Below are 27,703 nucleotides of genomic sequence, written 5' to 3' on the forward strand. Positions count from 1 at the left end.
CACATGTTATTTCATTTTTTGAGAGAACTTAACCCTCACAATTATTACCTGTGCATAAAATCTAAATAGCAGATATAACATATTGTATAGGTTTGACTACTCATTCAGAATAGCCGTTCTTTGCTTTTATGATATTGGGAAGAGAAAAGAGTTAGTAAAGAAATAGAAGCATTCCTCAAGCCCCTCTTCTCTAAAACGTATTCCATATACTCTCCTGAACGGTCTGGAATATCCTTCTCTGCAGCTACCCCATCACCCTCTCAATGCAGTGGGAAAGTCGGTGGGTAATTGGGTCCAGATTGGAGATGTTTAAATATTCATGAGGCTGGCAGGGGACTGGAAGGGGGTGACTGTCTAGAATGGGGGTGGGGCCGGGGGAAGTGATTAGTCATTGAAAGCTAGTGAACAATTCTGAGAAAGAGATCGAGAGACAGGGACGAAAAAGAGGGGTAGGCAGTGAGTGGGTGGGGAGAAGAGAAAAGAGGAAGAGAGGGAAGAGGAGAGAGAGAGAGAGCATGTGCGGCGAGCAGTAGCTGTGGACCTTACAGTTGCTGCTAACTGCCCTGGTGTGTGCGAGGGAGAGAGAGAGAGAGAGAGAGAGAGGGAGGGAGAGGGAGGGAGAGAGAGTGCGCTAGCGCGAGAGAGCGAGTGAGCAAGCGAGCAGAAAAGAGGTGGAGAGGGGGGGAATAAGAAAGAGAGGAGGAAAGGAGAGAAGGCAGGAAGAAGGCAAGGGACGATACGACCATGCTGTGCTGTATGAGAAGAACCAAACAGGTAGACCTAAAGATTTTTACTTCTTGCTGTTGTGAAATTACCAGAGTGCAATATTTCCCTGTAAAGGTAGAAAAAATATTTGAACCGCTTCTGCTCTGGCCATGGTGCTCGCGTTTCCTTAGCATATGGTAACTGATGCTTGCATCCCGGCTTTTATTCTATTCTTTCACAGTCTGCTTTTGGAATGCTGCTACTAATTAGGATGAGGTTAGAAAAAATACGCCTGTTTGGCTAGAAAAAAAAAAAAGATTTTTTTGGCTATTAGTAAATGTTCAGCGCTTTAGGTCTCTGGTTTTGCGGATGTGGATATGGAAATGGGTGTGGAGGAGAAGACGTGAGCTCTACCTACAAGATGGGGAAGCAATCCTTTATATTATTTGCAAAAAGCAGGGTTGAAAGAATAATATTCAGTTATGAGTATTGCTTGTTCTATCGTACATTTTTTTCACATGTGCTGCGGAAGAAGCCTTATTTCCTACATGCATGAGCTTCACATGGGTGCAGGCATTAATGGAAACACATGTGAAGGTTTAATTGGTGTATTTATTTTTCAATGAATGAATGAAACTGTAATTTGGGAGTTTTTTTTTTTTTTTTTTTTTTTAAGAGAATCTAGAGACAACTGGGGCTGGGGGGAGAAACTGGCCGAGTAGAAGGGGAAAATCCCCTTCCCAAGACCAGCAGCCGATTGTGCACCAGCTGGTCCGAGGAGAGGGTGGACCACGCCCCTAGGAGATTCGAGCTCCTTTGGGATGGGAAAGACGAGCCCGAGTATTACCTGTTGGAAATCAGGTCTCTTCTGCCCTTCCTTTGCATCCTTCCTGGAATTGTAGTGACCAAAGACGGACTAACATTCCGGATAATAAGCATGGTGACTTATTTTCATCAGGAAGAAGGACACAAACAAGATAAGCAAGAATCAGAGTCCCCTCCCTCTCTCCCCCACTGCTCAGGTTTTTCTTCCATTTCAAATTGCTCACTTATTTCTTGAAAGACGTTTTAGAAACTTGATTGGGGTGAGGGTGGGGAAGAATGACTAGTACGGTATTCCGCAGCAACCGACAGTGCCGTGGCATTCTGCAAAGGGAGCTTTCAAACGTTGACCGGAACACGTTTGAGTGATATTGGCGAAGGTTAAGGAGAAAAATGGGTGTGAGATTTGGGTGAGTGTGTGCTTGTACGTGTGTGTGCGTCTCCCTGCGAGGGGAAGCGGTCTTGGTCAAAAAAGACCTTTGCACGCTGGTTGCCTTCGGGTTAGGGTGCAAGAGATAGGATTTGGGCATTATTCCTGTGCAGGTATTGCATAGGGGGCAATTTGTAATACACTCGCTGAATTCGAAGAGGGTGGAGGGAGAAGTGGAGAAGAAACAGGCTGCCAGCTTTGCACATTTAGCCAGCGCCCTGGAAGGGGGGCTGGGGGTGGAGGGCAGGGGGCGGGGTAGCGAGGATGAAGGAGAAGGAAGAGGAAGGGGAAGGGAGACAGAAGCAGAATCTCAGAGCAGTGAGTGGAGAGGGTGGAGAGGCAGGGCAAAAATAAATAGATGATAGATAGATAGATAGGGAGATAGATACAGATATAGATAGATAGATGATAGATAAAGTATCAGGCACCTGGGGGTTTGTGAGTGGTTTGTGTAAGGGTATTTGGGGAAGAGCATCAGAGTCTTACATGTGGCACTTCCCTAAACTGCTATATGATTCCAGAGATTGATGCTTCCGTTGGCTCATTTTTCAAACCAGGACATTTCCTCTCCTTGTCTTCCTTCATTCTAATACATAAATGCAGTAGATACAGGTGGCTGGGCTAAGCACACTGTCAAGGAAATGTTCTGAGGTTGCCCACCTGGTGAGCTGCAAAAATAAAACTTAGGAAGGTGGAGCCCTAAGGAAGACAATGTTATTCATTAAAAAAGCTTTAATTTGGGGGAAGAAAAAAATATGCTGGTTTACAACTTTTTGCCACCCTATGTATACATATACATGTATACACATGCCGCCTCTGACAAAGGAAACCAAGCATGATTTTTCGAAAGGGAATTGAGGCTAAAGAAATTCCCTTCCCCAAAAGGGGGCAGCTGCCTTCATTTGGGTCCTCTTACTGACAGCCTCAAGTATTCACTAGGATATGTGCAAAGTGATGAAGCTGAAATTGTGTGTTTAGGGAGTTGTAGAAATTCACATGTAAATGTGTACAGTATCCACATACTTTATGTACAACAGTCATGTGTGTACTCTGTGTGGTTTCCATATGCCGGCATGTGTTTTTGCATAATTCATATTCAAGACAGAAAATTGAAAGGTATAGAAATAATCCTATTTTGCCATAAATTTTATACATGTGTACTTCTGTGTGAAATGGTCATGTCCCCTACTGACCACTGCTGTGTATCATTCACATAAGTCAGTATTTAGGATGCCATTAAGTCAGACTAAAGGAAATGGTGTATTCAGGGCGTGGGCTCACACTCACTGACTGGCATTTCTATAGCCTGAGTACTTATGTCTCACACAGGTTTTGTGCTTGTGGGTGAAATGATCCTTTATCATTCATGGCAGAATCCGATTGTGTTTATCTTTTTTCTGCCATCTATTCATCACCCTAGCCCTTAATAGGGAATAAAACCAGGGCAAAAACCTGCAAAGGTCTGAACTCTGCCACACCCATGAAATCCAGCAGAAACGTGGGAGGGGGCTGGAGGGATTGCACTTCCTTCCTCTTCCACTTGAGCTGCATAAAGAAGCCGTCCTGGATTTCCAAGTTGTAATACATTGAGAATGGCTGAGAAGAAAGCATAAATGATCTTTATTAGCCATTAATTACCACTATAGATTATTATAGCAGAAAGAAGAGAATGAGAGTGGGTGGAGAGGAGAAGATGGTAAAGGAGTGGTCAAAGGAGGAATAAGATAAAAGAATCCCTGACATTTTATTGGCTTCTGATTTTTCAAATGTCTTGGGGCTAACTTTAAATAGCTTAATTACCATGCGTTTGCAGATGATGAAAAACTTGCAAGATCTGTGTCCACAAAGCAAGAAAACTGCAAGGTGTTTCTTTTGTTTAAAAATAAAGACTTTAATTTGTAATCGAAGTAAAGAACACCAGCGCAAGCAAGAAGCCCTTCTAGCCCTCACGCCTTCAATCCCCCCCAACAGCTGCATTTTTCCAGATACAACAAATAATTCTTATCTTAGCTGGATCTGTGGTTCAGAATTCCAACCTGGCTGTGCTTTTCCCTTGCAGTGTTGGAAAGGTGTGGAAGGACGCTGCCTTGCTGATTGGTGCAGATTCCTCCTAGTGATAAATTGGATTCCTCCTAAATCTCACCGAGCCACACCCAGTGTCACCCAGGGACTAAGTGAATTAATTAAATGGAAGCATCGTACTTAATATAATTGAAACTGTTCTTTTTTTTTTTAAATGGTGATTTCCACCACACATTTCCAAATTTAAACAGAAGAAGAAATCATTTAAAGGGCATTTTTTTTCTGCCAAATTATCTAGACTCGCAGAGAATCTTAGAGAATTAATGGTGAATCTAGAAATGCATTAATATCTGGTGACTCTATAATGCCTTCTAACCCATGCCAAGGTGCATACACAACGATCCCTGCTCTCCCATGCTGACAGTCTGTAACTCTGCTCCCCTCCTTCCCCACCCATGCTGAGGCAATTGGGATAAGAAAATATAGGGTTAACTTTCTCTCTTGCTGAGCTGGCAAAACTACAGAAAACCGTTCATGCTTTCTGCTAAAGGGCAGCACTCCTGTTCACTGAGAGGAAGAGTAGCTTAGGGTCTCCTTCGCCTCCATCATAGTGAAACTGGGGCTGATGAATCTACATACTTCAGTTTTACCTGGCTCCATAAGGAAAAGGGAGGGGGGGGTGTCTTTGAGGCAATGGTAGGTGTATCTATTAACCAAATGTTTCCCTTGTTCATATTGATAAAGTAAGACAAGTCTGAAATCTTCTTCTAATATTAAAGGGACATTTCAAAGGATGCACATACTCAGGTCATCAAAAGAGAAGGTACAGCATTTACCTAATCACTTCCCTATTAGCTGTCATAGAGGCATTTAGGCAACCAAGCATGTCTGTTGTCAATCAAAGAAGTGATTGTGGGCAGGAATTCTCCCTTCTGAATTTCTGAAGTGTGGTCTGGTTGCCCCTGCACCATTGTGTTGATCTTCAGAACATTCTCTGTGGTATTGGGAAGAGCACTGAGCTGAGAGTCCTTAGTTTATACCACTTACTGATTCTGTGATCCTTGACTGAATCACATAATCTAGGGCTTCAATTTCCCTATAGTTTGGAGACTTAAAAAAAAAAAAAAGTGTAAATGAACAAACAAAAAACCCATCATTCTTACCTTAAAGGTTTTTGTAGGGACCAAACAAAATTGATATGAAAACAAAGGTCAATACAAATGTAAGAAAATTTTCTCTCTGAGGTTTGCAACATGAGTCTTGGCTTAGAAATTGCCAGTCTTCCAGGATTGTCAAGTGCCTACTACACTTCCTTTTCCTGTTAGAGAGTAGTTCCTTCCGCTGGTCGTTGATTCCTCCTCTTCATCACTCCCCATTCACTATCCCATTTACTTTAATAAGGCTTCTGTTCCCATAATTCCGTTGAAACATATTCTGAAAAAGACACCATATCCAGTGACTCTTTAGTTCACATCTCATTTGATATGTCTTTGGTATTTTGTATTGTTGCCCATTCCTCTTCCTGAAACTGTCTCCTCATTTGGCCCCATCATAGTTCTCCTTTTTCTCCTCCCTCTCAGATAGGTCCTTCTCCATTCTTCTTTGCTGGCTTCTTTCGCTCTCTCCCTCCCCAAATATCAATTATCTCCTGGTTATTTATCTTGACGCCTTTCTCTTAGTCAACACTCTAATTCTAGGTGATCTCATCCACCTCCAGAGCTTGTAACCACCTGTGTGATTTCCAAATCTGTAGACTGGATCTCTCACCTCAGTTCTGATCCATAGATATCTCTGTCTAGATATTTCAGAGACACCTATGCTCCTTATGAACAAAGTCAAACTCAGTGTCTCCCATTTTGTACCTCTTAGTCTTCCTCCAAATTCCCACCCTTATTGCTGTAACACCATCTATCCAGCTTCCAAACTCTAGGAAAATGGGAGTGATCCTAAAAGTATTCTTTTCTTTCAGTCCCCAAATCTAGTTATGAAATTCTTTGATTCTAGTTAAAAAGATTTTGAATTCATCCTCTGCTTTTTCATCTCCACCACAAATAAGCTGATTCTGACTTTCATTACCTCCCATCTGGACAAAGACAATAGCTTCTTACATGGACTCCCTACCTCCATCTTGCTCTCCTTCCGTTCTTGCAAGTAACATTGCTCTTATCTTCACCTAACACAAGTCTGACCAGATTGTTTCCCTCCTGACAATCTTCTAATGGTTCCCTGTTAACAGTAAGCTAAATACAAACTCCTCAGCATGGATTGCATGAACTAGTCTTCCTTTTTTTTTTTTTTCTTTAATTTGGCCGTGCTGCAAGGCATGCGGGATCTTAGTTCCCTGACCAGGGATTGAACCCGTGCCCCCTGCAGTGGAAGCGTGGAGTCCTAACCACTGGACTGCCAGGGATTTCCGGCATGATCTAGTCTTGACTATCTTTCCAGTGCCATCTTCAAGCACCTCTTCTCTCAATGACACTACCTCAGTATTTCAGGCCTGCCTTGATGTCTTTGCTCTATGCCTAGAAAATTTCATTTCCCTCTCAGAATAGAAAATTGCCACTCCGCCAGTAAGAGTTAGCTCTTTTAAGCCATTCTTGTCCTCCCTGATGTTAAGTTTTCTTCTACCTTCTTTGTGACCACACTGTAGTTTGTACAATCACTATTATATCACTTGTTACACTATACAGCATTTGTTTTTTCACATACTGGTGTCCATACTGTGAGCTGCTTAAGGGAAAGGGTGAAATCTTGATTATTTTTCTATCGCCAGTGCCTACCACAATGCTTGGCACATAAAGTAACGGATTTTAACTGTGGATAATCTGTTTGCTAAATGAATACAGAACTAGGCTTACAGTCTTTCCATAAGTTGTGGCATGTCTAAATGGATGGACCACTACTAGATATTTGTTTAATCTATTGGCATCAAATTTTGAAGTGGAGCTAATCATCATTGATTCTTGTTATTGACCTATAGACATGAAAACCATCAGTTTTTTTTTTTTTAATTGGGGTATAGTTGTTTCACAATGTTGTGTTAGTTTCTACTGTACAGCGAAGTGGAGTTCCCTGTGCTACACAGCAGGAAAACCATCAGTTTTTAATGAAAGCAGAGACAAAATGCAAAATGAGCCCAAGTATACTGTGTTGCTACAAACTATTATAACTGGTACTATCTGAAAACCTCCCTTTGATGTCCACCAACCAGTGTAGCAGCCCCACCCTCTGAGGGTAGGAGAGTCCCAGGTAGTCCCACGGTTATCATCGTCTTGCATCTTCTCGTGCCCTTCCTTTTGGGCCCCAAGTGCTTAACACCTATTGCTTTGTTGCACAGCTATTCCAAATAGTCCCTGACTCAATCCCTCACTACTCTTAGTTATTTCATTGATCACACAAACTTTAAAAAATGCTTGTAGTGTTGGCCTGTGCTCAGGGGCCCACGCCCAAGGATTAATTCCAGTTTCATTTGGGTATCTTTTCTGCCCACCGAACTAGCCACATAATAATATTCCACAAAGAGAAATCTTGCATGAATGTAAAGGGAGGTTGAATGGTAAGTAGTCCATCAAATGTCTGTTAAATGAATGAGAATCAGGTCAAGTTTACCTTTCTTAGGTTTGAATTGGCTGAAGGAATTTGGATTCTGAGGTAGGCCTCATGTGGCCAATATGGGGTACACTGTGGCTACAGCTTTACCTGAAAATACTCATTGCCAGACCCTAAGTGCTGGATTTTCTCTGACTGAATTGGCATGGCCTTGAGAACAGTAAGACAAAATGATCTATTGGTGAAGTTGAATAGTGTTTCGCAGTCTCCACACCCTTATTTTATATCTTGCTCATGGCTCTCAATCTCTTTCTTTGAGTTGTCCTATTTTTTTTCTCCTCCCCTCGGGTCCAAGTGGAGTTTGTCTAATTAAGTAATGCCAGCTCATAGTGGGGGAGACCATAACAGGAGACTTTTAAGAAAAAGTGTGTCCCTTCCAACTTTCCAAATAGGTATTTTAGGCAAAACTGGTACATTAAGGTATGTCTGACACATAGTAGCCTCTCAACAAAAAATATTTATTGAGGGAATAAATGTAGGAAGGGAGGGATCATTATGATGGGCCATTAGGGGATATGTTTTGGTACAGAAGATCATAGTTATGTACCTGTTGAGAGGTGGCTCTGTGTAAATGCACACTCAGCTCTATTGGTCCTCCTCTCAAGGTGGTGGTGGTCAAAGTTACAATTCCAGCTCCTGTCTGCTAGAACAGAATGATACCCTTGCAGTGAGTTCAGGTTGTAGAATGGGAGTGTGACCCTCCAGATTCCCTATCCTTAATTATTTACAGATCTTATTTTCTTAGATGTTGTTTGTTTAATGTCCTGTTTCATGTCTTTGTAGTGGAATAAACCCTACCCTGGGTTCTAGACCTGGCTCTGCCAATTGCTTGTCGTGTGACCTTGGGTAAGTAACATCATCTTTCTGAGCCTCAGTTTATTCATCTATGTAAGTGGGCACATAAAAAGAATATACTCCAGATCCAGACTTACCTTTTCTACTAGGCTGGTGTGAGGCTCACATAAAGTGATAAAAATAAAAGTGTTTTGTAAACGATGTGTTTTTCAAGAGTAAAGTATTATTAATTGAGGAATTCCACATATTGAAACCTAAAGTACTCACAGTTCTATGCCAAGAAGTACCCTTGCTCTCTGTATAGAATATTCATACATTTCACATTCCTACCCCTCCTCTCCTTTTCTCCACAGAGTAAATATTAACCCTGCTAATGGATGGGAGCATAGTATGTCTTTATCATTTCCTTTGAAAACTTCAGTGACAGAACTTAAATAAGCAAATATTCAAATTGTCATGCGACCCCAACGATCAGTTCAAAGGCATTAGAAATATGCACTATTTTTCTTTTTATCTTTTTCTGTTTTAGTCTGTTCTGCACATTTAGATTTCTCTTTCCATTTGTTAAATTGGCTGCTTCTCCCCTATCCCCATCCTCCCCGCCCCCACCACCTCACTTCCAAACTGGGTTCTCAGCACTAAGATTACCAGGCATGCTGTGCTCACATCAATCACATGAGAACCCAGTCAGGCAGAATAGTAGAGAGGGAATGTGGAGCTGATTGGGAGATTGAAAATGGGGATGAAGCCTAGTTGGGGAAAGCACTGTTCAAAGATGATCACCTGAGCACAATTTTCATACAACCTCAGGGTTTCTCATTGCTTCAGGAATTAACCTTGATCAAAAGTGGTATACAGTCCTGAGTCTTTTCCAACTCAACTCTAATACCATAAAAAATCTAAACTTTCAGGATCTCTACAAAGGACATTTCAGTTCTCCTATGTCCCTGGTTAATTGGGATGTTATCTATTTAATAATACAAAATTTATCCAATTCTCATATAAGCAATAAATTCTTGCAACCCAAAGGATCTGATTTCTTAATGTATGGATAATATTTGAAAATATTTTTAAACATAACAATAGGATCAAGTTTGTCTAAGAGATTTGCTTTTCCTAGAAGCCAGAAGTTTAACATAGAAAAAGTAATATCCTGGATATTTTGAAAAATACTTTATAAAGGGGGCTTATATAGAGTTTGATAGAAAGATACATTAACTAGAAATTTGCAAATATGCAGGTGTCCAGAGGGAAGCAATTATTTTTTGGATTATATTTACAGTTGGTTAATGATCACCTTTAATCTTTCACTCTAGCCACCTGTCTGTGTCTTGCTCTGCTTCTGTCTCTCTGTGTGTGTCTGTCTGTCTGTCTGTCTCTCTCTGTCTCTCTCCACACACACACACACACACACACACACACACACACACACACACACACACGTACTTGTATTATTTATGTCTCCTTTTATTGGGTACAAGTAACAGACACCACTTTTAATGGTCTAGAAAAGGGATCTATTGAAAGGAAACTAGATATCACATGAAATTAAGAAGTTGAACAGCCAAGCTTACGGGAACCAGAGTAGATCTGGGAACCTCAACATAAGGAATTCATAGACTTTCTTTCTGGAGCCCTGCATTTAAAAGACTCAGTTGCTAGTAACCCCAGCTTCTCTGGCTCTCAATTAGAAATTCTAGCTAAGAAACAGAAATATATCTATGTACATACACATATACAGAGAGAGAAAAAGAGAGAGAGAGAGAATATGAGAGAAAGAATGAGACTGAATGAATCTGACTGGTCCTTCTCAGTTCAGCTAGTTACCAATAGAACAATCATCTCTAACTGGATGAAGGGCCAGATCACGTGATTTAGACAATTTCTGGAAATTCACACCTGTGAATCTAGGTAGAGAGTAAATTGGCTGAGAAAGAGTCTCCTGTATGTCCATAATAGGGAAGCTTACCGGATTAGGAGGGATTTACCTCAAATGTGGTAGATCACTATTTTCCCTTTGGCTGTTTTCATTTAGCCTGTATTATATATTCTTATTATTGGTAAGGTTATCACCACCGATGACTCTGAAAGGAAGAAGTAACCACACAGATAACTGATCTCATGAGCTTTTATATCTAAAAAAGAAAAGTTAAGGCAAATCTCCACAGCTAGAGTTGACAAGCATTTTTTTCACTTTTTTCCAGAAGCTGAACTCTGGCAGGTTCCACCTGACTAAGAGGAATATCAGCTACCATATGCTCTTGCTAATTTGGCATGGTATAACTTTGATCTAACTTCTCCTTTTTGGTTTGTGGGATTCGTTTCTGCAAAAGGATTGGGCAATAACGGGTGTAAAACATCTCCCTTGAATTTATATCAGAGAAATGCTACTCCTTGATATTAGTCATCTCATTTTGAATGCCCTTAAATTAATTCCAGCAGTAATCATCATATTTATCTATTTTTAGCAAATTGGCACTTTCTAAAACATTGAGCTGTTGTCTCCATATGCACTAGTTTGCTCTAAATGTAGAATTTTGGTAATTAGCCTTACATCCATTATTTGTAATCCCAGTTCCAATAACTATTCAAAATGTTATTTTTAAATGAAAATTTGAAAGACCCTAATGTCTTCCCATTAATGACTATATAAAAGAGCTAGATGAAGCAAAGAAAAAATAAATGAAATGATCTCCAAAGGTTAAGCAAACTCAGGAATTGGCTGCTTTTCTAAATGGCTTCAGAACCTCTTAGTCAGCACAACCAGCCTAGGAACTAGCCTAGACTAGGAGCTGTTAAAATGCAAACCCTCTTCCCACTCCTACTTGCTTTTTGGTTCAGAAACCAATTTACCAGTTTGGAGTATAAACTGAGAAGTAAAAGCTCTTCTTAATAGCCAAACTAGATCCTCAACAGCTAGTCTAAAAGATGCATTGCACAGTTCTACTCAAACTCCAGTAGAGGCAATTGTCTCTTGTAAAGAGAAATTATTGGTTTCTAAATAACTAACTTGCAATTAGATTTCTAGATCCATATTGTATTGGGGTTCTAATGGGGGAAGGGAAATAAGCATTGAGTATATTTAGGGTGGACATTGCCTTTCAAAGCCCTTTTCTTTAAATCTTTATTTGAGAGATGTAAAGGAATAATGAGACTTTATAAGTCATCCACCTTAAACATCCCCCATTTCATCTTCAGCTAGGCATTTGGAGAATTTTTCTTCCAAAGTTTTACTGGATTAATATTTCTAAAAATTTCTGAGATTTTCAAAAGGAAAGAGAGAATATTATCTCACTTAAAAAATATTGGCTCTTTCTTTAGATGAATCTGATTTGGGGGTTTGATTTATTCAGTTTTGGTAATTTATTTAGTTTTTTTCTGAAGAGTAAGCACCATTTGCAATCTTCCCTTAACCACTGCATTTCAAGGACTTATTTACTCCAATGCAAGAGAAGGCGATTCTGTTCTTTATCGCCTTGGAAAGCTACTCTGGAGAAATCAGGTTGGTATTTAGTATTCATTTGAATAAATCTTTCATGCTAATCTAAATTCAGTGCTCTTCATGTCTTTGATTGCCTTTGATTGAGAATACAGAGTGATAGCTTTTGATAACTCAGCCAGATTTGTGTTCCATACTGATGGACAGTTAACTGGAGAGCTGTATAGAAAACATCAACAAGATCTAGTTTCTTGCATACTTTCTTTCATCTTGAACTTCATACCTTACCCCTTTGGAGTGAAACCAGTATAGACGAGGATATGAAGAGGACTATTCTTGAAAAGGGAGGAGGAGTTATAAAATAGAATTACCATTTGGAATTGGGCCATTGCCCTCCAGTGAAAACTGTCATGGGAACGTAAGACCACAGATGGCTCAGACTTCACTTCTGAACATCATCTGGAAGATACAGTAAGCCCAAGAATAAGAGTATTTAGGAAAGAATCCAAGAAGTTTGGGCACTAGTCTACTTAAGTATACTTAAGCATACTTAGGACCCAGTTCAGTTTTTATCCTCACTTAAGTGAAAAGAAACTTGATTTTTGGTGAAAAATAAGACTATGTATCTTTCAGTAATTATGGGTTTTCCTGTAGCCTCTATAATTCTATGTTCTCATTCTAGTGTCACTGGAAACTGATTGGCTCATGTATAGACTGAAGTTTATTTTATTAAGTATGTCTTATCAAAATTGCTATTTTTACTGAACTTAGGTATATTGTAAAAATCCATCCATAGAGGACCAAACTATGAGAACCACAGGAAAACCAATAGAAAAATTAACTTTCCCATAATCTGAGATGTCCAGATATTAAAAACATTATTATTTTTTCTTTTATTTTTTTGTTACCACCTCAGAAAGTGTCATGTTAAGCTAATTATCTTCTCCCTAGATTAGACCTCTGACTCCCCTACTCTTGACAATATCTTTTTGGAGACAACAGACATTCCCAGTTATCCAGCTCATAATATGGAAATAATTACTCTACCTTCCCTCATGAGAGCCATACTATTGGTTACCAAATTCTGTTTGCAATGTCTTTTATGTCTTAGCCACACTTAGCATGAATTTAAGTATTAGTGTCCCTATACTTTTGTTTATTGTCATTTCCACTACTTGGAAAGTCCCCTTGGTGCCGAGTTCAATTTCACCCACACTCTGAGGCTGGAATCATGAGTCATCTCATTTGTGAAGGCTTTCCTGATGACCAGTGACTTCTTCCCCTCTTAGATCTTCAGTATCACATGCTACCGGTCCTGTTTATTCAGCCTTCACTAAACAGAGGCTTACTTGATTATCCATTGGTATTTGTATATACCTGATCTTCCCGAACTAGTTTGCAAACTCTTTGAAGGTAAGGTATCGAGTTCAGAGCCTGGCTCAAGAAACACATTTGATTGTCTCTGAGGGAGTGTACAGGACAAATAGATGGATCTGTAAACTCTCAGAAAGACAAGTGGAGCTATCTTGCATGTCCTCTCTGGGACATTTGAAACCATGAAACATGCCTTCTCTTTACTTTCTTGGCTCCATAACACCTATTTCTGCTGTTTTTTCTCTTCTCTATCCTTGGTTTCACATTCTTTTTTTTCTCCCTTGGCTCCTCTTTCTATCTCCGCTCCTGAAAAGTTGTTGTTATGCAGGCTTTTGTCCTTATTCTTGCACGTTCTTAGTCAACAGAAGCTCCAAGACTAATCTAATCCGTGCCCACAACTCCTACATGACTAATGGGTCTCAACTTCTCCAGGCTCTCTAGCCAAGTCTACTTCCTGGGCTCTAGAGCTTTGTATCTAACTGTCCACTAGAAATCTTGTCCTGATGACCCACAGGAGCCCAATCTCCACATGTCCTAAAAATAAGTCTTCATCTCTTTATCCCAAATCTCTTCCCCATTCGCATCCAGTCATCTAAATGGAAATGGAACCCTGATTCATTCCCCCAGTCTTCCTTTTATTGTTAGATGCTACTACTTTTTCTAGTTTCTATAAGTAGAAAACAAACAAAATAGCCATTCATTCTTCCTTTGCCATCACCCTCTACCTCAAAAATACGTCTTGTCTCTGTCCCTTTTTCTTCATCTCCACTATCATCTCTAACCCAGTTGTCTCTCATGGAGACTGACACAACAGCCTTCCCGTCTAATCTCCTGTCTTTCACCCTCAACCTTCTATAATCATTCTCCCCTCAGTAGAAAGAATGGTCTTTTAAAAAGTTTCTATCAGATCATGTGTTTCCACTATTTAAAAACCTTTGATAGCTTCCTATTCCACATAGAACCAAAACCAAACTCATTACTACTAAGGCCTATAAAAGTCTACATAATCCAAGACTTGCCCCCTCCTCTGAATTTTTCTTATAACCAAACCCTTCTTGCTCACCAAGTCTATTGGCCTCCTTTTAGTTTTTAAAACACACCAAGTACATTCCCTCTTCAAAGCCTTTGCATGTGTTACTCTCTCTACCCAGAATGCTCTTTCTCTTACTCTTTACTTGAGAGGCCTTCTGTGACAGATCCATCCGAGTGGTGTCCAGGTTACTTTCTAACACATCACCCCACTTCTTTTGTTTTCTTTAAGAATTGTTCTCAATCTGATTTTTAAAAAATTTACTTGCTAATTTTCTGGTCCCTGCCTATCTCTTCAAACTTCAAAATCTACCCCTCTTCACATCCCACACTCCACTGTAATTGTACAATTTCATGGAACAACCCATGTTACTTCAGCCTTTCCTCCTTTCTAAACACTATTCCTTTTGCCTGGAATACCTTCCTTTCCCTTCTTTTCTACATAACACCTTTCTAATATATTTCCACAATGTGGCTAGAGTTGTTTTTTTCTTTGTGGAGACTCCCTGATCCTCCAAGCAGATATGTTGATCTTTCCTTTGTGCCATCATTGTGTCTAGTACATGCCTATACTACAACATTCCACAGACTTTATTATAAATATTCATTTACATGTCTGTCTCTTTTGCTATTCTAAAAGCTCCCTTCGTGTAGGAATCATGTTTCATTTATTGTCTTATGTATATAGCCTTAGTTCAATGCTTTGCACATAATAGGCTCCCATTAAATAGAAGTTGAGTAAATGAAGCCCAAACATATGACCAAATATCAGTGTCTAATGAGTTGTATGTGATGGCAAAATTTGGTTAAGTCTAAGGCAAACGTTGCCCAATTCCCACCAATTAATCATGGAACCTGCCCACTCTGGCACACTTTATAATTAGGCACCTGATAGATATCTCACACAGAGCTAAGACCGCACAGACTTGGATTTCACCCAAGTGGTGCCAGCTGGTTGCTTCAGCAAATAACAGTCCCCATTTTGTAGAGAGATACTTCAACATGGAAAGATAGCCATACTTGACACTATAAACTTCTTATGATTTGGGCTCAGGATGAATACCAGTTTAAAGTTATATATTTTTAACCCATTAATATGCCTTCCAAGCTAGGTGCTAAACATTCAACCTTTTCATAATATCTAAAACTGGTGACTTCTGAAACCCCTCCCAGAGGAATCCTGGTGAAGTTTCACACCCTTCCTCTTTGTTAATGATATGACTTGTAGTTTCATGTACACATTCTCTTACTCCTTTTACTCTCTTTAATTTCAAATTAGAAAAAAAATATACACTATGATATTTAATTGTTTTTTCTGGTGACTGTCTATGTGCTGTGGAAGCATCCACCTGTCTGATGTTGTTTATCCCTAAACTGATAAACAAAAGGAAAGATTTTCCTACAGGGGAATGAAGAAACAAATGGCCAGGTAATCATTGACTTAACATCTAGCATATGTCTCTTACAAAAATATGATTCCATCTGGGGAGTGGACCTGAGGAGTAATGGATTCCCCCTTGGAATTCTGGAGAGGGAGAAATAATCTTCAGTGCAGTCTGTTTCCTTTTTAAGAATATATATGAGAATCAAGAAAACAGAAGAATGGTTCATGGTCATTAGGTAGCTAGGTCCCTTTGAACTAAAGCTATATAACATAGAGATTAAAAATACTATTTTGGGTCTGGCTGGAAACTTAAACACTCTTTTAGATTTCTTTCTTCAGGAAATGATATTCTAAGTTTCAAGCTGCTAACTTGCAAAACAAACTTTAGAAACAAATCTCATTTATAGGTTGGGGTAATGCTCACTCCAAAATCAAATTTGGGAAGGACCAAAAGAATATAATTTTCCAGTTTAGGGAATGGATGAGCATAAGGAAGGCAAGCTGAAGCAGACTTCAGCTGAAAAAACTGAGTCACTTTTCTCAGTTGTACATTTTTTATTTCAGTAATTACAGGGGAGGTGGAGAAGATACATGAGTAGTTTGGGTTGCTGAGAAAGTAGATGAGAGAAGCAGGTATTCAATGTTGGAGAAGTTGGATTGGTGGGATATGGTAGAACTTTGAAAGACCCACTGGACATGGGTGGAACCCTTGGAGCCATTTCTAGAAGATGTAAATTTTAAGTTGCCAATGACCTTATCATACTCCAGGAATAGCCAACAAATCTGGGTTGTTCTGATTAAACAAAATTTCAGCCTAATTCTCTGGAACTAAGAAAGGAGTTTTCCTTGGATTCCAGTGGGTGGTCAACAGGTCAGGCCTAAGCTGGTACAAAAAGATCAGAGAATAGACTAAATAGACTAGAGGATAACAAAATCTACTAGGCACTCTCTATACATATAAGCTTGTATTGCCTCCTAACAGTAAGTGGTGCTACCTTCACCACCTGAAATGCTTTCTTTCCTCCATCTGCCAAACTATGTTCTGCCTCCAAAAATTCCATTGAAAAATCACCTCTTTTATAAAATTATTCCAGACCTTTCCTCATTCTCCATCTGGATCCATGCTGCAATCACTATAGTAACCTCCCTAGTAAGTCTTCTTCCCCCATATAGTTTATGTGTGTGTGTGTGTATATGTTGCACATATATATGTATACACAGAGAGAGAGAGAGAAAAGAGAGAAAAGAAAGAGCATTTATATGTTTTGTACTTATTGTCGTTTTCTGTTTCCCCTAGACACTGCTTAAGTTTCATTCCTGGGTTCGCCACTGTTCCAGATTTCACAAGGCACTGTTCAAGGCTTCCTACTAACTACCTTTTTATTTAATCTCCCAGGGAAAAGTTGTCATTCTCTTTCACTATGTACCTGATGGTAATAATTATCATTGAGTTGTAGAGCTAAAGGGATCTTAGAGATTATCTATTTGTTTTTTTTAAACTTCTTTCGAGCCACAGAACTTTTGATCCCAGATATTTCTCAGAATCCAAATACATAAAATAGGTGAAAGGTGCTATTTGGCCAGAGCAGAGTTTGGTGGCCCAGCCTTCTGTCTTGTCAGTCCCCTCCTCTCTGCTCTGAGGCCCCTCTGAGGAAACCTAGGGAGCAGAATTTGGGAAACACTGATCTATGTCCAATCCTTCATGGTGCGGATGTTGGGAAGTTAAGTTATTCTGCTCAGAAAGGGCTGAGCTGGAATTTCTTCCTATGTCAGTGCCACTTCTTTCAGAGGGGTAAAAGAGGATCATACTTTCAATTTCTGGATGTTCATATCCCTAAGTATTATAAGTCTGTGAAGTCAGCATTTATGTGGTTCATAAATGGACAGGGTTCTTTCACAAATGAAGGCTAGAAGTTTTTGTGTTTTCCACCTTTTGACTCATTTATCTTATTTTTCAATTAGCCTTTTTTTATCAGGACTAACTTTGTGAGACAGTATTTTCCTCAAATGTTATATGAAAGTCACTTATTCATTCAATAAACATTTATTAACCATCTAGTAAACCAGAAATTATGCAGAGTACTGGAAATATAGAAATAATTTTCTTAAAAAAAGAAACACTCTCTACCCTCAAGTAGCTCACAGTATAGTGTGGTAGACCTCTCTATGTCTATTTCAAAGTGTGTATTCTACAACGTGCTCCTGGATAATTTTATTAATCTCAGGTGTATTTTCCTAATTGTTCAGGGATGTTTTCCACTGTAGGAATACACTAGTGTTTCTTCTCATGTAGATGTGACTATCCGATCTGCCTTGGAGACCTGGAGGGTGAGTTTTGTGAATAAGAGAACATTCATAGGTATTAAGACTTACATACTGCAAAGCCAGAGGATTTTTAAGGATTAAATGTGTAATATATGTAAAATACCTAGAACTATTCTTGGCATATAGTGAGCACTAATGTTAGCTATTACTTGTTATTGTTGATGTTGTTGATGATGATGATTTGGGGTCTACGTTAAAGGAATCATATGTCAAGTATTCTGGTAGGAATTCCTCAAGGACTAGTTTCTAGATTTTGGATAGTATGTGTGTGTGTGTGTGTGTGTGTGTGTGTGTGTGTGTGTGTGTGTACATGTCTAAGGTTTAAGGAACTTACAGTTGGTTAATTGAGAAATGAGATATTAATGTCGCTGATTTAAATTTTGCCCACCCTGTGCTCTCAATAGTTTTTAGGACTAATATACATTGGTTCTTGGAGTCTGGAACTCAGAGATATAATTAGCCTATCTTACAGATGTGGTCAATAAAATAAGAATAGAAATTTAAGCTTCCTTCACACTTAGAAGGTACAGAGGCTTATCGCTTCCAGGCAACTAGAATGTGAGCCTCTCAAGACCTAGACTCAGTCACCCTGAATCTTCAAGGAATGATGTAAAGATGCAATGGCAATGATAAATTATCCTCAGAGATGGTGGCATTTGGGGTCTGGTGTCTGTGGTACCCACGAACTGATGTCCTAACCTGTCAGGGGTCTCACCTTGACTCTGTTTCCTGGATCCAGCTTGCTTTCCTTGGTTCCTGCCTATTTTTTGAGCCTTGTTCTCTGGCCTTCCCATCAATAATGTGAGCTCTGATATTATCTGAATCCAGTCTAGTTTCTATGCTTGCATGCAAGAATCTGACTAGTACAATCCTATACTCTAGAAATCAGACCAAAGCTACTAATATTTTTCACCGTCTTATGGCAGCAGCCTCAGGGCTTTTGCTCTCGCCATTCCTTCTGCCTGAAATGCTTTGTTCACACCTATTCTCGTGACTTGCTCCCTTACTTCCTCAGGGCTCTGCCCAAATCTCACCTCATCAAGGAGGCTTTCTCTCATCATCCTATATAAAGCAGACCCCACCCTACACTCCCTTTCTCTCCTTTTTTATTCTCTTTCATTATACCACTACAAAAGTGCTTATTTATCTCTCCTTTTACATTTTAATTGTTTAAGTATTTGGGGAGGATTTTCCTGCTGTGGTAAATTTATACTCATTAAATTGTCAAATATGATGGCATTATTTATTTATTTGATGCAGGTGCTGTAATGGGAAATGCTTGCTTTTGCCACTGGCACCATCTGGCTTTGACTGATTATTGTATTTTACCTGATAGTCTTTGGACAGGACTATCAGGGTGATGAATGGGTGAGAGCGGGAGGAATTCAAACACTGGTTGAGAAAGGATAACAAACCTCTAGCAATAAGTCAGACACCAGGAGGCATTCTAAACACTGAATAAGATAGAACATCCATCGCATGTCCTATTTGCATTCCAGGTTAAACTTCAAAGAGTCAACGTGGCAAAAACATTCCAAGATAAAAGTAGCAAGATCTTCTAGAAAAGATTTAAGTTGCCAGGCAAAAAGAAAAATCCTTTGTGGTCACTGAGTGTGCCATGATTCCACGTGGTTGTAGTTGCAGCTAGAATTCTGCATCTACGTTTTCTCAGCATCAGTAACTTATAATCTGATGGAGATTTAAATAAAAATGAAAATCTTCAAGACATTCCAACATTCTAAGAGAACAATTGATTTGTGAGAATTAAAGAATAGAATGCAGAATAGCAAATGGTGGCACAATGGCCAGGCATTGGGGTCTGGGGTTATAACCTGATCTTGAACCAAAACCTAATCCCCTGGCATTCTCCAAGCCTGATCTTCATCAGAGGCTTCATTCCAGGACAGAAGTGAGGTGGTAACTTTGCTAATGTGGGGCATCTTCAGCATGCCTGGATCCCTCTGACAGTCTCGTTGAGGCAGAGAGCCTAAAAAAGCTACCATTCAATCTTTCTTCTTTCCCCAAAGAGAGACATCTTTAAGGTGAATGTATGGCTGGCCCCTATATTATTTTGGTTTATCAATAGATCACCTATCACTTTCATAGTATCTTCAAGTTAGAAGCGATTTTAGAAGTCATCTTGTCTATGAAATCATTGATTTATTCATTAGGAAACATTTATTAAGTGTCTACTATAAATTAAAGGATGTAGACTGAAAAAATGAATCACATATGCTTGTCCCCTCTATAGGATACATGAGTTCCTCTCCATGACATCATTATTAGGTTGGAGTTCAGCCTTCACTGGAATATCTCCAACATTTTGAGTGTTGTTGCTATTCATTTATAGCACTCCTCAATAGAGAGAAAGCAGGTTAACCTCACTTAAAAGGGTAGTAGGGCCCAACCAAAACTTTGCTTACCCCCATCATTCAAAAAGTCAGAGGGAGAATCCTTGAGGTCAAAGTCGAATACGTGAAGCTCTGGACAGTTAATTTAGTGAACTCTTTCACCTTTGTCTTCTTGTCTTGATCCCTGACAAACTTCACTGTGCCTCGCCATTCTTCAGGCTCATCCAGAGATGGGAGCTAAATACCAAATTTTGATATTTGTAACCAGTGAGTTTTATTCTCTTCTTGCCACAAAAAAATATCCCCAAACCTCTTTCTTTTTTTCTTTTTTTTTTTGCCACACGGCACGCAGGATCCTAGTTTCTTGACCTGGGATCGAACCCACACCCCCTGCAGTGGCAGTGTGGAGCCCTAGCCACTGGACCACCAGGGAAGCCCCCTGTTGTGTCCCCAAACCTCTTAATGTATTTCAGAACACTTTCACTTCTTAATGAATGAAGCTTCATCAGCTCAGTTTAGTTTTGTTTGCACAGAAAAATCAAGCTTTGGAATAAATTTAGAATGTTAAAATGAAATTCCTACAGTTGTCAAATGCTTTGAAATATCTCAAGAAAAACACTTATTGATGCTTTTCAGCATTTGGCCTTGGCAAGAATTTAGGTATTAAGAGTTCCCACAAAATGAAAAATAAAATGGCATGCAAATATATACACATATACACAAAACCCAGACTATGGACTTTTAGGAATTTTTGAGATTTCTAGTTTGGGTCTAAGGTAATGATCAATTGTCATTTGTCAGAACTTTGGTTTAATAACAATTTTAAGAAATTGAACAGTGGACTAACTTAAAGTTTTTTAAATGTGCTACTAAAACCAAAACATATTAGATTATGCCTCTTGATAAGATTATTCTTAAACCATGATTTAAGATTCTTCTAATATTCCCTCACTGTCAGGGTCCAGAAACTCAGGGCCAAGGGTAAGTCAGCCTTAGACAAACAGATTGTATGGCCTAGGCCACCAATCTGTCCAGCATTTGTGACCTATAAAGATTCTTCCTGCAAGCGTCTCTGCTTATGCCAACTATTTATATGCACAGTGGCAACTTCCAAAGCTGTCATTCCCAGGTTTGCTTTGCTTATACAACTAGCTGTTACTGTGCTGGGACTTTCTTTCTTTCCTTCTTTCTTTCTTTCTTCCTTCCTTCCTTCCTTCCTTCCTTCCTTCCTTCCTTCCTTCCTTTCTTCTTTCTTTCTTTCTTTCTTTCTTTCTTTCTTTCTTTCTTTCTTTCTTTCTTTCTTTCTTTCTTTCTCCCTCCCTTTCTTCCTCCCTCCCTTCCTTCCTTCCTTCTTTTTTCCTTTCTTTGCCAAGAAAGGCTCAATTAACCCATGAGTTTGGTCAAGAATAGAAGTTGAAGGGCAAGACCTGAAAATTACAGCATTTAATTTTGCAGTGTCTTGATGATGGAGCAAGGACTCAGGGATGGCTACTATTGGTGGAGATTCAGAAAGAGTCTAATGAATGAGCATGAGGGGGTGATCACACATATGCTTCAAATCATTCTGAAGAAATGGAAGAAAATAGAAATAATCTAAGACAAAAGGAGGGGAAGCTCTGTAGCTATTCTGAAATAAGCATATACCCTCAGAAATATTTGCAGTGCCCTAAATTAGTAGATTGCCACTTCTGATAGAGAAGATATAATCAGGAAAGATCTCAACCACAAGAGACCCCTCCACTGAGAATTGTTTGCAATTTGGAGCCATATTGTGTGTCAGAAACCCTTTTCTCATCCTGTTTTACATGTTATGTATCTCTTTCCAGGAAACCAAACAACCAACTCATGTGTCCTGAACCCCTACTATGGACCTAACTCTGTTACTAATATGTACTATGGGACATATTGTGATGGGCAGGGGAATATAAACCCCACCATCAAGAAGGGGAAAGAAGGCTGATGTTTAAGAAATATGTACAAACTAAAGAATAATACTCTTGAAAATAGCAAAACAAGGCAGTCTGCAATTATAGGAAATGGGTGCTGTGAGAGATCAGTGAGGGGTCGTTGGAGGAGGCAGAGGAACATGAGGACTTTAAGGGTGGGAAGAGTAAGAGAGTGTTCAATATGAGGGAGAAGAGACAGTATTCCAGCTAAGTGGGCTGGCACAGCTGCTTCTTGTGGAGCCTTAAGGAGACCGTTCTGAAGAATGTGAAGACTGTTTGATGGTAAGAGTTAGGAGGCGAAATAGGAGTGTAGATGAGGCTTAGCCAAAAAAGGAAAACAAAACTGGCCTGCTGTGGTGAGAAATTTGTGCCATGAGCAGCTTTTGACTAAGGGAGTGACATGATGAAAGAGATATTTATGGTACATAGGCATGCAGGATTGCATGGGGAGATTGGAGACAGGAAAGCAAGTTACAAGGTTATTTTTAAAGAAAATAAGAATGAGCAAAAGAAGCCTTGAACTAGGGTGTTCACAACTGGAATTGAAATGTAAAACTAATTGCAGACCTTTTGAGAAAAATGTACCATTTTCAGTTCCTATGGGACATGAAGAAATGTCTCTGTCAATACATGTGGTCTGCGACCCTTCTAATTTTTCTGATCAAGTGACGTGGTATAGGAAGTATGACAAGGCACGTCGCAGAAGTAGTCCCTGTTTTAGGCAATTACTATGGGCCCTTCTGCAGACCTATTCGCTTTTCATTTTCATTCCCTTAGTTCTTGGATTGCTAACTCTATATCCCACCTTTATTTTCTGCTTCTGACTCCTTCAGGTAGACCCCATCAAACAATCCTTCTTGGCCTCTGAGATTGGGGAGCCCCTGGACACTGGACTCTCAGTCCTACTCTCTTCTCTAGTCTTGGACACCATCTTTAGCATGGAACTCCATCACCCCATTTCAAACCCACTGAATTCTAGAAGCCAGGCCAATTCCCCCCAATTTGCCCTGTGATAGGTAGAGAAATGAAATATGATTGTAAGATTTCCAGCTTAGATAGTGGAGTGGAAATACTCTGGGCAGAATCATACACTTGAAAGGAAGAGCTGGTTTGTAAGGAAGATGATGGTTTTAAGTTCCAGCACGATCAGTATGAATGAGGCATCCAGAAATGACCAGCTGAAGATTCAGAAGTGGAGGGAGAGATAACAGGTGCAAGTGACTCAAAGGGAGATTGAAAGCTTATTCATCTTCATGGGCTTCAGTCAAGGGAGAGTTAGAAAGAGAAGAGCAGAGGGAAGGGCCTAGTCTCCCTTCAATGGCAGAAGATACTTCATTAAAAGAAACAAAAATCAGTAAAAGAACGAGCATAATCAGAATCAGAGAAGGCAGTAAGGAAAAAGCTTCAAAATAGAATGGTGAACACTATGAAATCAGAGTGATGCACGAAGATGAGAATGGAGATTAGACCACTGAATGTAGGATGACTATTAATAACCTCTGGGTGGACAATTTAGTAGAGTGGTGAGGATGAAAGTCAGATAGCAGGGACTTCGGAGGGATAGAGATGGAAGCAATGCAGACAATTGGCAGAGACCACGCATTTTAAAATTTTGGCACTGAACAGAGGAAGAGAAATGAGATTGTAGGAAAAGGGTGTTTTCTTCAAGCTAGGGAGAGACCTGTGTTAAAAGGAGGGAAGCATAGGGAAGGGTAGACTGAAAGGCTGAAGGAGGAAATAAATGTCACATCAATGAAGGGATGGGTTCAAATTCTTAGATTTCAAGAGGGTTCCCTGTGGAAAAATGATACCCCTTTGAAAGAGAAAGGAAACAGAAGTGGATGAGAGGTTTGTTGAATTGGAGTGGTATATATGCAGGAGATCCTGCCAAAATTCTGAACCCCCTTCCATTTTTTCCTAGGCGAAGAACTTTGATCAGTTGCTCAGAGTAAAAATGGGGAAGCAAACACCTTCAGGGGAGTTTACTAAGCAACACTAAGCAGCATGTTCCCAAGTGGTTTATGGATCACCTGACTGTGTATCACATAGAGAGGCTTTTAAAAAGGAAGGTTCCTGGAGGAGAGACTTCATTTACAAGCTCCTCTGATGATTCTTCTGCGTGCAAATTTGGGAGCCAGTGCCTTGTTGGGAGGTGGAGCTATCTTGAAAACACTGTCTAATTTAGGAAGCTAGCAAGAAGCTCCAACGTCTCTCATCCTGTGGCCATTTTAATCTTCACATCCCTCACAGTGCTCCTTCCACTAGGTGTATTTCCATGGGAAAGAGAATAAAACTCACACCAGCATAAACCTGCATGAGTTCTTGGTTAGATCCACAATAAATGGGAAAGCATTAAGGTATATCTATAACCAAAAAGAAAACCTCAATACTGATCATGTGCACACATGAAATTTAGATGATGTAAACCACTTATTTTTTCCACTGAATTTCCATTCAGTCCATTAAGAGCTTACTTCAGGTAGGCATCTGGGTGTCCCCATCTCTCTCTGGGCTCCCTTTCTTTTCTCTTTCCCCCAACCCACATTTTCTACTTTTATGTCCCTCCTCCTCCCCTACCCCCATAGACTTCAGATGAGACGTTAGATCTTTATGGTTCTGTACATTGTGCCATGTTCTGTCCTAAAGGGTCAGCATTAGAAGCTTCAGACGTTTGGTTCCTAGAGCTTTAAAAGCTGCACGTGGAGAAGTCTAACTGACATTTGCTTGCTAAACTTGACTACCTCTTGTAGCATAACATTGATATATTGTTATGTATCAAAAACAGTCATTGTTTCTTAATCTAGCTTCACTCCTCATAAAGAGTAAAGGGGAAATAAAAAGTGTGGAAGAGAGTAAAATCCAATTCTGCCACACTGCGATACATTTTATTATTTGGGGCTCATATGTCAGGAGGCCCACTATAGGGAAGCATAGGCATAAGTGATGGAGTTTTGTAAATTGTAGCATTAGGTTTCCTGCTAAGTGAAGTTTCAGTTTCTCTCTCTCGCTCACGCACACACACACATACACACTCATACACACAAAAGAGCTGTTGTTTCTTTTTATTTTGTTTGAGAAGTTAGGCTTGGTGTTGAAAATTATCTCATTAATTTTTTGTTTGTTTGTTCGTTTGGTTGGTTGGTTTTTTTGTTTGTTTGGGGAAAAAAAAAATTACTACGAGTTGCCTAGGGTGAGAAGGAGTGACTATTGAATGCCACAACATTAAATTGGACCCTGTCAACAAGAGTAAGCATACCCTAAGCTCATTTCATATGTAAATTGTATATTTTTCTTTCCTTTCTCTACTTTTTATTCACCAAAGCAGAAATGGGAGGTTTTAGTTTCTCTATTTCTTTCTTCTAGTATACTGATATATTCAAAAGAGTATAGTAATTTTCTCCATTTTTACCTGAGCCATGCTTTTCTTAAGCTTCTACTTGGTCCTCCCCGCTCCCACACCTCCCCCCACACCCCCTCCCCCGCCCACTGTTCTAAAATTGCTCCCTCTGAGGTCTCTAGTGGCCTCTTCATTCCCATTTCCAAAGTCCTTTTCTCGGTGTTCACTTAACATTTTCACCCAGCTGGACTCTGCTGGACACCCCTTCCTGGCATTGATTCTCTCTTCTCTTGGCTCCTATGCCGGCCCTTTTCAATTCTTACTCTCCTTGTCTAGGCTGGCTTTCACTAGATCAACTTTCCGTTTTCGTCTTCTAAATGCAGATATTCCCCAGAACAAGACCTTAGTCTTTCTGACCTTTTACCTCTAATTTTCATTAGAAATCCCATCCACCTTTATAACTTCAACTATCATCTCTCCATAAATATATCTCCCAGTTTTATATTTCCTATACTCAAATGCTTCTTACATCTCTAGTTGGATTCCCCCTTCCAAATGTTTGTAATTGAAACTTGAGTCCATTACCTTTCTCCAAAATCCATCTTTCCCTTTGAATTCTCCCCTTTCTGTTAATTCTTCCAGTCTCAGTGATGATTTTCTCATCTTAATTTCTAAAGCACATATTAGCTGTACCACCCATTTAACTCTGAATTTATGCTATTTTGTTATTTATTTAATTCTTTAATTTTATTTCTTGTTACCATACATAAATCATAAATATTTTGAGGGCAAGAGTTGCATTTTTTACGTCTCTATATTTCTGCTTGCTACCCAGTATTCAATAAATGATTTTTATTGTTAAGATGTCTCAACTAAGTTGCTAATATTTTGCATATACCTCTCTCATTGTGGTCATTTTTGAAAGAGTTGACAGATTTTGATGAAAATCAATAGATTTGAAGATGTAATTGTGGTTCAGACCACCATCTTGAGACAAAATGGCAGCTAATAAATTTACTGATAAGAGGTTTTCTCTAGCATTGTTAACAGTGGGTTCTGTATAATTTTATACATGTTTGCACTGAATGTGTCCTGCTATTCAGAACCTCTGATAGAGCAAGCTACCAGTCAAAAAAATTTTGAGTTAAATGGAAGAATCTAGAGTTAGGTTAGGTTATGCAGATACCCAAATGCGAGGTAAGGCTGAGCTAAACATCAAAAACTGGATGTCTACACCTCATTTGGGAGAATACTGACAGCAGGGAATATGCATTTTCTTAATTTTTATTGACCAAAACATAAGGCAGTTTTTTCAGTGTTAGAGGTTAGAAAAAGACTTGAGGAATAGTTTCTGCTCTCACTTTGTGTTTTAGGCCATTAGTTTACCAAGGGTAACCTCTACTTCTTAAACTTTTGTATCTCCCAGGACTAGGTTTACAGATTCTCAGAATTAACGAGCTGGAAAGAACTAGACCATCTTGTTCAAACCTCTTGTTTAGAGATACGTGACTTGCTTCCTCTGGGCCTTATCCTTGAAGCCCCGAATTCGTACTGGCCCTAGAGTTTGCGTAATTCTATCCAAATGGAAATGTTGCTATTATATTATAAAATAACATTTTTTGTCCTGTTCATATTTAATAAATTTTCCCATGAAAAACGATTTATTTTTCACTTTGTAGACACTTTCCCATGAAAAAATAGATTGATTTCTCACTTTTCAAATACTAAACATTTGAAATTTAAAAATTAGTCCTAAAGAAGAGTTTTCAGAATATATAGAACAATAGTAGGGAGGAAATATCACTCTCCATCTCTCCCTGTCCATTCCTCCCTCTACCCCAAATCCACTGTATATAAGAATTTATGCATTGCTTCTGCGATAATTCTACCATTCTTAAGGCTGGAAAACTTAGTTCAATTGCCTCTCATTAGCTTGAAGTTATTTTCTCTGATGTAAAATAGTCTATATTTCATGTATTCCATGGTTTTAGTTTAATTTATCAGTTGGCCACTATAGGTACAAAACAGAATTGGTGCTCAGAGCAAAGTACAGTTTTTCAAACACTGACTATTATACTCGTTTTTAGTATGACCTTAAGCAATTCCCCTACTTGTCCACTTACCCACCTACAGAG

General features: G+C 39.4%; 2 protein-coding genes across 3 annotated transcripts in view; both read left to right on the top strand.

The window, feature by feature from the left end:
- LOC309630039 (uncharacterized protein) overlaps positions 1-27,703 on the top strand; it is a 455,061-nt gene that overhangs the window by 14,433 nt on the left and 412,925 nt on the right. The window lies entirely within an intron of this gene.
- GAP43 (growth associated protein 43) overlaps positions 395-27,703 on the top strand; it is a 92,649-nt gene continuing 65,340 nt past the window's right edge. Inside the window, exon 1 of the mRNA XM_082394797.1 lies at positions 395-774. Coding sequence (XP_082250923.1) covers positions 745-774 — 30 coding nt within the window. The 5' untranslated portion in view covers positions 395-744. The remainder of the gene's footprint in view (positions 775-27,703) is intronic.

The sequence above is a fragment of the Balaenoptera borealis genome (genome assembly GCF_965194805.1).
Source record: "Balaenoptera borealis genome assembly, chromosome: 5".
Lineage (NCBI taxonomy): Eukaryota > Metazoa > Chordata > Mammalia > Artiodactyla > Balaenopteridae > Balaenoptera > Balaenoptera borealis.